At 34.5% G+C, this 11,430-nt stretch overlaps 1 protein-coding gene across 2 annotated transcripts; it reads right to left on the bottom strand.

Annotated features, from left to right (window-relative positions):
• Positions 1-672: 672 nt before the first annotated feature.
• On the bottom strand, positions 673-11,205 carry LOC122592776. 2 transcript variants are annotated; one of them, XM_043765086.1, is made up of 15 exons: positions 10,787-11,202; positions 9,000-9,127; positions 8,196-8,328; positions 7,694-7,850; positions 6,599-6,677; positions 6,384-6,424; positions 5,745-5,861; positions 5,526-5,606; positions 5,344-5,406; positions 5,188-5,239; positions 4,471-4,545; positions 3,376-3,423; positions 2,747-2,782; positions 2,587-2,661; positions 673-951 (listed from the first exon to the last, which is right to left on the bottom strand). In XM_043765086.1, exons 1-15 carry the CDS (start codon positions 10,959-10,961, stop codon positions 868-870), a joined length of 1,344 nt encoding a protein of 447 aa, XP_043621021.1. In that variant the 5' UTR covers positions 10,962-11,202; the 3' UTR covers positions 673-867. The 2 variants fall into 2 exon arrangements, with proteins under 2 accessions (XP_043621021.1, XP_043621022.1); XM_043765087.1 differs by lacking the exon at positions 2,747-2,782 and having other exon boundaries at positions 10,787-11,205.
• Between the last annotated feature and the right edge of the window lie 225 nt (positions 11,206-11,430).

Genomic DNA, 11,430 nt, shown 5'->3' with positions numbered 1-11,430 from the left:
GTTAGGTAGTAAGAATACATTGATATTTATAAATGTCTAAAGTAAGATATACCCCCAAAATTAGACCATTTAGGTAATTTTTCAACCCGTCCTCTTAAAATATGCCCAAACAGATAATCTTTGCCAAGGACATCCTCTTGATTCATAATGCAACAGCTACACGATTTAAAACCAACTCTAGTAGAACCACATCATTGGAGTCTCGGAGAGGTTGATTTCTTCCGAGGATCTTTAAATGCCAATCAATTTAATCATATGGTATAATACGTAGTTTACCCCTAGGTGTCATTTCACAATATCAATTCAATCGATTAGGTGGGTTGGCCAGGGTATTTTATAAATCCACTATGTGGGTCCAAGATGTGAGTTTTTCCCAAGGTCTCAGGTTCGAGTCTTGGGTTTCTCATCTCAAGATATTTTCCATAAGGAGGGGGTTAGAGGTCCAAAAAATCATTGGTTAAAATTGCCTCCAGCATGTCTGAATCCAAACTAACTTGAGAAAAAAAATCCAATCGATTGCATTAAGCCCACGTTCCCAACCGAACAAAAGTATGCAGAAAGAGAGTTTTCTATTAATAGTATTGTCCAGATCTCTCTACAAGCATATGTAGCCCCGGATACATTCCTAAAAGGGCCCTGTCCATTTTAAGAAAGAGAAAAAGAAAGAGGATATGCCATAAAAATTACACTTTCACAGAAGAAATCAACTCACCATATAGGTTAACAAAACGTCATAACTTTACAATCACCTGTTTCAAATGTTAAGGCTCTCTACATATCTCGCCAGTGCATTAAACACTTGGTTTGTATACTTCTAGGGACACAATGTGTACGGAAAATGATGTTATGTCACAATTACAAAACATACTACCCCCTTTCATCTGCTTCAGCCGCTGTAGAGGTTACCGGTTCCACAACGGGTGGTATACAATCCACCTTGTATCGCAAAGCCTGGTCCAAATAATTAAAAAAGATTACTATCCTAACATTTCCAAAGAAAGGATAACAAACCACATGCATGCATTGTTTAACAGGGCATATCAATAATGGATAAATTCATAAACGATTCACACATCCTTACAAAAATCTTTTAAGTCTGCTGCATAGTATCAATTATAAGTTTAATTAGGAAACTACATGAAAACACCGGTAGTTAAGGGACGTTTGGATTTGCATTTTAAAGGTCAAAAATAAAACAAGCAGTCGTAAAGTTCAGCTTTACCAAACTGCTCAAATGCCCCTAACCTTTCATGGAACCCTATAAATTTCACTTCCAAATAACTCAAAATAATTAAAGTTTTTCTATTTGGAATCCTTCATTTGAATGTATTTATACTGGTTGGAGTGTTCAAAATGTTCCATTTATATCCAGAACAGGAAAATCATGAAAGCATGTGTCTTTTGTATGAAAATGCAAGTAAAGCCCCTGAAGATAGACCAGGATAATGAGTATTTCCATTTTATCACCCTACATGATCAATTTGATTGCAGCAGTAATTGGTGAGTAAGTGATTATACAAGACTCAGTCTTTCAGATAACCAGAAGCGCAATTTACTTATCCAAACCTTAGATACTCAATTCGCAATAACCCGTTCCAACACAAATCTAACTTCCCCTCAAGCCAAAAGTCTACCAGCATCTACTCAAAAAGTAAGACTCTTTTCACTTCCGCAGCTTACTCCTTACATATACCATCTTTTTGAAAAATAGTGTAAATGGTAGCAAATGGCAGCCTATTATTTTATCCATTTCTATTTTAAGCCTTGTGCTTATAAAATAATATAAAAGGAGCATTGTTTTTCATGATTCTCTTCAAGTGACCATCGTATAGCTTCTTTGAGGTAAAATTCAAACAGTATAGGTAATATCTGAACGATACTTTATAGAAGCCATAATTTAATAAGCCATATACAAGTCACTGTAAATTAAGTTTCTATTGAACCAAGTGTTACGAGTGGTGGAATTGATAAACACAAAACAAGAACGAAAAGATAGTCCATCTTTGTTCTTTTTACTGATGACCTGAATATATATAATTAAGCTGGTAAAATTTAGCGGGGAGATGCATCTTATCAGACCACGTATTCAATAGCAGATCTAATGCCAGTCTCATCCATAATTAAAAATCAAATGAAGAATATAGGATTTCCTTAACTTCCACTGAGTGTAGACCCAAATGTTTTTGATCAGGCAAAAGTTCAGATATTGGTTCTGTTTCTTTACTAATTTTATCTTCACTTTACAAGCATTCAAGCAAATTCTATACATAAGAAGTTGAGGTATAAAAAATGACAGAAATCTGAACTTTTTTGTTGGTTTTATGAATGTTAGAATGTACTCAGAATCACCATATTAGTATGTTGACTTGTGTTTTGGATACCTTTAGATGATTGGCAGATTGGGGTACAGGTTAGATGCAAATCATCATGGTTTTTACACCTTGGAGGAAGCCTAGTGGTTCCTAGTAAGTTGTTATATTTGTAATACGAAACGATACAATTTAGCTTCCCAGGGTAAAAAAACAACCTTCCAGTAAATTTGGGTACATTATAAGTGGCACAAACTTAATAACCATTCGAACTAACCTTTTTGAAGAATGTTGAATACGAATTGTCCCATACGAGTCGGTAGTTACCAGCCATGATAGTACAGAAATTGCCCTGCATAAGTATATCCCACAGTGAGTTTAAGGTGAGTTCGAAACTTCGAATGACTATATAACACCTGCAAAGATACACTACTTACTTGGTCTGACTCGTATCGGTGGTAGGGCAAGATAAGCTATATCAAAACAATAAAAACAGAAAACCCAACCATTAGTAGAAAAATAGCATCATCCTCCCCTTCCCAGAAAACCAGAACATAGAATATTTCATGAAACAGGGTTGGGAGACGGGTCAGAGAATTATATTTTAAAAAGTACTTGTGAGTGGGACGAGTAAACGTGGGCAAAATAGGTGGGTTGAGTAATGGTCAGAACAAATAGGATTGGTTGGGTTAATCTGATACATTATGTTCAAATACTATTGTACTCTAAAGAGATAACTAGTTTACAAAATTGCCACAAAGGCACAAACACTATATTTATTTCAGGAATAGCCTAGATTCACGAACAAAATGATTTACGCGGTTTTATACAAAAAAAGTCCACCTTGCAATAACTTAGACCCATCCGAGCAAACTCCCTTTAAGCTTGTTTTAATAATTTCAATGATTTGACCCATTAGAGATAAAACATCCCTTAAATAGACCCATTCATAAGCAAATAATTTGAATTCTACACCTTTAGAAATATAGTCTCCTAATTAAAAAAAAAACCCAACAAGTGTCAACATTCATCTCAAGAAGTATATAGCTTCCCTGATTTAACTTACCGTCTTCTGTCCATTTGAATCTGTGTGCTCCACACTAAACCCAATGTCCTGTGACAGGATAGATAATATAGTTAACTATCCGTTATACAACAACTACCTATAGGTATAAAACTCTCAAACCGTATGATTGAAGACATGTTCGATTGTTCTCACAATATTAAGTGTGATATATATACATACATACATAGAGAGAGAGAGAGAGACATAGTTGCATCTAATATGAGAAATCTACATGCCAAATATTGACGCTAAATATTAATTAGAATAATTTTATAGAAAAATAGAGGGACTTTGCTATATCCATTGACTTAGGGGTTGTTTGGGATTGTATTTTCAAAACACATTTTGCATTTTTATAACGGTGTTTTGAAAGAGCATGTTCCAACCTGCTTTTTCAAAACTGAGTTTTAATTCTAGAAAAAATAAATAATCACTTCTTCTGCCAAACACTTTTTATAATTATGGGCGTAACGCAAACGCAATAATCAGATAATCTAATTAGAAGTTTAAAACGTGATCGCAAACACCTTCTTAGATAGCTGTCATCTATGCGCTCTCTATCCTTCAATTTTTTGTTCCAGAAAACTCAGAAACCCATCAGTTTTTTAAAGGATTTCTTGCTAAGTGTGACGTTGCAAACAACTTGAGCTATTTGATAACTTCCGCAAGAAGTCAAGGATTGTTCTAAGATGTCTTTACAATTACAGAATCAAATTCTACTCCAAGGAAAACAGAAAAATTTTAAGAAAGTTCAAAGATCATTCGACAATTTTCAAACAAAAACAGGGAATATTCTGCAGTTTATAAAAAAAGTTCAGCAGCCATTAAGAAAAAAGCAAAAGTACAAGGATTGTTTCTAGAACAACGAAAAAACTCAAGTATAAATCAATACTCAAAAAATTAAACAAATAAGGGGTTATTTGAAACCAAGAAAGTGAAGGAATTGTATATGAAGAACTAATGCAGTACTAAAATGACACCCATTGAAGAAAGATGCTTTATATAGTAAGATGTGAAGAGTTTCTTTACTAAGAAGCAGCTACAATTGCAAATTCTCTCCAGTACTAATATAATTATAAGGGAAAACATAAGTACCGTGCTTATTTTCCCTTGCAATATGGAGAAATCCCATGCAATGTATGAGTTTACAGACTCCACTTTCAGTGAAACCTATAGGGACAGCATACAATATAAGTTACTAGGTTTTATGACAGTAAGCAGGCACAAGCATACCCAAAAATGGAATGTGTATACAGCCACAAGAAAATGCACACAATCATTTATTAAGTACAGGAATTGTATTATATAACTGATGGTGAATTTGTGACAGGATCATACATATATGGTTTCGTGCCTAAAAAGATGATAATAAACATACAGTAATAATAGCAATGATAACAACAGTAACAACAATAACAGTACTAGTAATATTACTGAAGATCATGATACTTATTTATTAGAATTATATCTCCAATTGGAGGTATTTACAGTGGCCCTACATTCAGTTTTTACTTATTAGTTATGCCACCCAAACCTTGTCTAGCCTCTCTGTGTGTTTTTGTAAACTTGAAAAATAACAAATATCATGCACAAACAGTAAAAATCCATAGATAATTCAACATTTGACCTAGTAGGTTCTATGCATTAACATATACATAGTTGCGACCAATAATAGATAAGGCATAATCAAGATCAACCCATTTCTAAAGTAGATGGGTCATACTTCCCATCATACTCGATATGTTCATTAGTTAGTGGTTTGTAGATCAAAAAAGCAAGTAAGCGATAACGCTGCACATTGGGTAAACATACCTCATGACTTTTCCCTGCAGCAACAGTTGTTTCACTATAGCCATCGTTCTTTCTGCAAAAATCATATTGACTAGCATTAAAATCACACTTCGGCTTTTTGCATCTCCATTTCACCATCCGTATTGAAGAAGATTAGAGAAAAAGTTGGGTACTTACACTCCTTCTATTGCACCAGCTTCCTCTGCTGTAACAAAGAATGGAGAATTTGCGAACACCTCACTGACAAAAATATCCCAATAGTGAGTAAATATCAATGCACTAATTTGCATGCAAATTGGAAAGTAAAAAGAGAGAATTTAGTTCCTTCGTGTTTTCTAACATACTAAAAGGAAGAGTACCCGATAAAGTTCAGAAATCTTTCTAATTCAGAAACATAGACTTGAACTGCTTCTTCCAAGATCGATATTTGATTTTTCTGCCTGCTTAGTAGAAATTTGCCAAAAGCAGCCAAAAAAAAGATAAGCCTAAACTAATGGCATGTCTGAAATAAATAGCACTGCTAGCAGAAAAAAAGAAAAATAAAAAATGAACAGTAAAAAAAGAACTTCAACACCCACAGTTTAATATCATCCAAGCGCAACCAAGACAGAGAAAGGAAAAGGCGAATGTTGATCACCATTTTTGTCAGGGCATACAGAGGTGGTCCATAACGCTGCCGCTGTTCCTCCATGGGCCTAAACATTACAAGAAAATCCAGCTTAGCCTGGAAAAAAATTGGATACTTTTTCATCCTCTCAGATGAGACAAGTAACAAAACCTAAGGGGGCAATGTAAACCCACTTGGTATCCAACAGGTTGACTTGGGTTATATAATTATTCATCAATCTCTAATGCATTGACCTAGGTTATAACTTTTACTATTAACGGTTTTAAATGGGTAAAACTTAAAAGTGAAACATGGCAAATGGGTTGAAAGTTACCCATACAGAAACTCATTTCGACCTTGGTTAACCATATTCAAACATAACAATATAATTACAAGAAAATATGGTATTAGTCATTAATTAATACATTAACTAGATAAAGATTCACAATTATGGACAAATGGTGTTGATAGTACAACTCAAGCCAACAGCCCAACATGAGTTATTTTGACCAACCGCATATCCAGCTCTTTTGCTACCTCTAAAGTAAACACAGTTAAGTCAAATTTGAATGGTTAATGCTCTTGTGACAATGATAAAACTATATAATACCCGTGATCATCATTTAGCTGTCGAATAAAATCAAGAAGAACCTGCCACAAGAAAAAAGAGTAGATCATATATGAAACTTATGGAAGTATCCATGCTGAAGAACCTTAAAAAGAACCAAGAAAAGTTTAAAGCAAATGCATAATTACAATTAAAGAGCACAAAAAATATATGCAACTATATACCCTCAATTACTGAAAAAATAACGAAGGCTATACCTGTGGAACTCCTACTAAATACTTCACAAGAGTCTTGTAAACACCTGTTGCAGAACCAAGCTGGGATAACTGCCTTCTCCTGGCCACGTAATTTTTGTCAGTGAAGAGGCAATTGTAAAAAACATAAACATATTTGGCCTTCTAAGAAGTTACGAAAGACAGTATACACCCTTGGGGTGGCAATCAATAACAAGGGATAATGGTGAAGAGTGACAGATTCGAGCAATGTAATCACGAGGGAGTCCACTCAACTTTATATTTTATTTGGTGGGTAATATCAATATGAAGAAAATTAGCTTAAAAAAGGGTATCTGGGTTGTAATCTACATTTTTAATGCATAAACTTGTTATTGTGTTATGCAAAGAAGGCAATATGATCCATGATGCTAACAGTAAGCAGGATCAATAAATGTTACTATAAGGCTAGAATGTATATATACTGTGAACATTTTGCACTTGCACTACGCACTTAAATAATGCTTTGCAGTTAGTATGTTTTCCCCCAAAAGATAGATATTAATATATTTATAAAGCTTTTTGTAATCAATGTATGTGGCAGCCACCCCAGTATTAAAATTTTTCATTAAGGCCACCAATATATGTATAGAACTTGATAGACTACTGAAGTATGTATCTGATATTTATACAAACTCTGACCAAATATCAGCGAAATGAAACCGGAAAATTGTAAATGACACCATCCCCTTAGCTTTATATAACTGAATTAAATACTTCTAATGTAAAATACCCTTGTACCATTCATTCAAAAGCATCTTTCTTGAAGTAGAAGTGATGTGGAAGAGTGTAACCCGTGTTTTGTTATAATTATTACTTGAATATAACTTAGAGGAACCTGTCATGTTACATTATTCACACATACAGTTGGCTGGAGTTAGTACAAATGAAAGAATATACATATTTGATGGCTTATAAAGTCATTTCTATATCAATGTCCGCCATAGAAAGTTCTAAACATTTTGGACAATAAGTCTTTCAGTTCAATATAACCCAATTACACCCATGTCCCAAAATTTCCCATAGTTACCCACTATCCCACTTACATATATAGCCACCACCAGGAACAGGGTATTCTACCTTTCCATTTGTTGCTTCCAAAGAAGGGCATATCGGTCACGTATGGTTCCACCAGAATTTATCAGGGCATCAACTTCAGCTTGCTTATTTCTCTCTGACCGCTCTCTTTGTTGTCTTATTAATGTGCCTCGGAAATCTTGTGGCATGTATGTCATAACTATATATGCATTGACATCATCACCATCATAATTATAAAAATAAATTATAATAATCAGATAACATGTCTGAGTCATAGAATCACTGATCAATAAGTAGATAGGTTTGTATAAACTTAAATGGCAGTGCATGTACTCTAAATGCACAATGCAATGCAATTAGGAGCCAATGGCAAGTGGGTTGTCAAATTAGTGTACTTAAACTAACACTGTACTAAAAATATTATATTTATAGTATGTATATATATAGTGTAACCAATGTACAACACAAAAAAAGAAACGGTAAACGGGTGGGAACTCTCTGGAATAGTGTATATATATAGCGGCCAAATGTACAGTATATGCACCTGTAGTGAAGATATTATTAGAGTTTTTAGATTGGAAGGACTCCACCACCTTTGAGGCGACTTCAAACTTATCTTTCAGTTGTTTAAGAACTTGAGCAAGTTCAACGTCTTCTGGAGTGGACTGCTGTTGAAGCTGCCAACAGTAAACAAGAACAGCGTTCATTTATCTTTTTCAAGTATAAACTGTACGATGCTAGCAATCACATTCTGAAAGACAAGAAGTGATAAGCTTTGACAGCTAAAATATACATCCTTGTATAGTTGCATAGCTATATATCACATATACACTTTCATTCTGTATCAAACTCAAACAAAAGCATAATGAAATAGCGTTATAGGAATAGAGGTCAATATGAACAGCCAACTGCACCCCAAAACCTACTTAAAGCAGAAAAGATTTCACCTAGCTAAATATTAGAGAGGAAATGAGTTCCGATCCCAGTATCGTCTGGTCCTTAGTCTTAGAGAAATTGTTGGGGCAGAAAGAACAAGTTGGTTAATGGGTCAAAGGGAGGTCAGATTGGGCTGCCTAAAATACTTCCTCCAAATTTTATTAACTTTCATGAACTAGAGTCTACAATATTGATTACAAAGTTGCCAATCCTCCAATAATACTAAAAGAATACATTTTGCAAGATTTTTGACCAGTTCTCCTGTTAGCTATAATTTTTAACTTTACCGGTTTCACAAAATAAAGAGACCCATTAGTAAGTAAATGGGTTGGAATTGCCACCTTTGCTAAAGGATACTAAGAATGCAAAATAACTTATCCCAAAAGCTAAAGGATGATATATGGCATCTCACAGATTTTGGCCAATGCGAACTTTCAAGCAAAAAAATAATTTCTTCAATGTGCTCCCGGTTCTTCCACATGTTCTCATCCATTTTGTGTGGTGGGTCAGATTCTGCTTCTTGTATTAATAATCCTACCCCTGAAAAATATAACTTTATAAGTCCGTCAATTAAAAAGGTAAGTCTACCACCTGCAAATATTTACAATCAGACAATCCATTTTGATCGTAGACATAGCTAAGTGAGGACCAAGCATGGAAAAGGAGCCAAGGCTCATGAAGTCGAATCTTAGACTATGATAATCAACACACTTTGAAGAATGCTAGTCACATTGTCAATCAGTGTAATAAAATGATCAAGGTGTCTATTAAGTGATATTTTTCATTAGTGTAGATTTATGTGTGCAATGTGGGTAGATGTGTAAATACGTATAAATCTATGCCTAGACATGAATGTCGCATGTGGATAGCCTCTAGTCAGTTTGCCTATTCTCAGGCCTACAAAGTTGTTCAACTATCAAAGTGCAAAGTCATATAATATTCAATGAGGGTAGTTATAGGTCCATGTAAGGGTGGTCGGGAGAATCTAAGTATACATTCCATGAGTTATATTTATATCATGATAATTCTCTGACGATCTTAAACCTACATAATGATGGAACGAATATTGTCGAAAAGTGAGCTTGATAAATTAAAAGGATATCGATCACCTGAAGTGTTTGTTTTACTATTTAACAGGGCAATATTTAGAAAGTAATGATGCAAGGGCACAACATTAATAGAAGTAGTAACGACCTTAATTCAAAAGATGCACATGCGATTGGAAATGCACATGGGAAGCATGTCATAACTACAATGACATAGATTGCTACTAGCTGCCATATATGTTCACTATGCCTCCTGTAGTACAATACTCATAAAGCATAACTACTACTTCAATCAAGATGGAATGAAATTCTCCATAATTTTTTCAAAGCTTTCCTCCAAGTACACATAAATACATTGTATCCATATCAGCGTACCAGTCACTTAAGCCATAGACTACTCAAATTCAGGTATTCATCATCATCCAGACACAACATAACCTCTTATTTTTATTTAAAAAAAAAAAAAAAAAAACAGTTTGCTACCAGCTATTCATCCATAAATTGATTGAAAATAGCCTCTAACTCAGGGTGACATGAACTTAATAAAAAATTTTCGACCTTGATTACATATCAAAAAGTCATGATTCATAAAACAACCCGTCCCCATGACTAGCGCAAGTAGAAATACATAATCAGCTGACCTCCCACCCGATTGTCTAAGAAATACATAATCATTTATTTCACGGCTAATATGTTGAACTTCCCTCGATCACTAAAACACTAACTGTCACAAGGGTTCCGCTTCAAATCTAATATCATTATAAGTTCAGCTAATCCAAAGCTCACCAAGAACCACACTGTCACTCCCATGCTAAAAAAAAAAAAAAAAAAAAAGATAACAACCTCGATATCGGTACCCCACCAACTGGTCCCATGAGCCAACATGAGTGAAGCTAAATCGCGTAACACTAGGATTATAGAGACATAGGGATGTGAATTCCATCGGGCGAAAAATGCTGTTAATTAGTTCTAAAGCAAAATGGTAGTAATGTAAGTTAAAACTATCCTAAATTTGCAAATCCCAACTAATAATAAAAAATTAATAGGTAATTAAAAAACTTCATACAAGAAATGATCCACTAAACAATTACCATTAGAAACTTAAAAAATGATTAGACTATAATATTATAAAGATAGAAGACTAAAAGAAGACCTTGGGGCAGATGGTTATCAACGAGAAGACTAGCCATATTTTGCAATTCATTAGTAAGGCGAGTGACGTCAGGGGAAATAGGAGAAAAAGGGTATTTGTCATAATAAGATGACAGAAATGCCCTAGTTATTGGCACCATTCCATTTGTTGAAGAAGAAGAATAAACAGCAGCCATTCTAAAATAAATCCAAATTTAAATAAACTTGTATTTTTATTCTACTAGTATATCAATCAGATCACCGATCTTCAAGCTTGTCGATAGGGAGATGGATGTAAAGGAGGATGGCCGGATTGATATGTCACCGACTTTACCCTCTTCACCGACGACCGACTGTATATATATTTTCTGAGAGTCTCTCTGTAAGTATTTAGTACGTATTTACTAAACTTACTTTGACGCTGCCTTTCAAATGGAAAAACCTTACTTTGACGCCGTTTTTCGTTTCTATCTCTCGAGTCTGTTGACTATTAACATGTTTTTTATTTGGGTTAAATGCAAAATTCGTCCCTGTGGTTTTTTGGAAAACGGCTTTTCATCCCTCTGTTAATTTTTGAGTTTTTTTCATCCCCGTGGTCTTAGTTCTGTTAAAAACCATTCATCCCTGTCGTTAAACTCTACCACATAGGGGGTATTTTTGTCTTTT

The sequence above is a fragment of the Erigeron canadensis genome, chromosome 3 (genome assembly GCF_010389155.1).
Source record: "Erigeron canadensis isolate Cc75 chromosome 3, C_canadensis_v1, whole genome shotgun sequence".
In the NCBI taxonomy this organism is placed as follows: Eukaryota; Viridiplantae; Streptophyta; class Magnoliopsida; order Asterales; family Asteraceae; genus Erigeron; species Erigeron canadensis.
The sequence above is the reverse complement of the archived record's forward strand: the minus strand, read 5'-3'. Positions and strand labels throughout refer to the sequence as shown.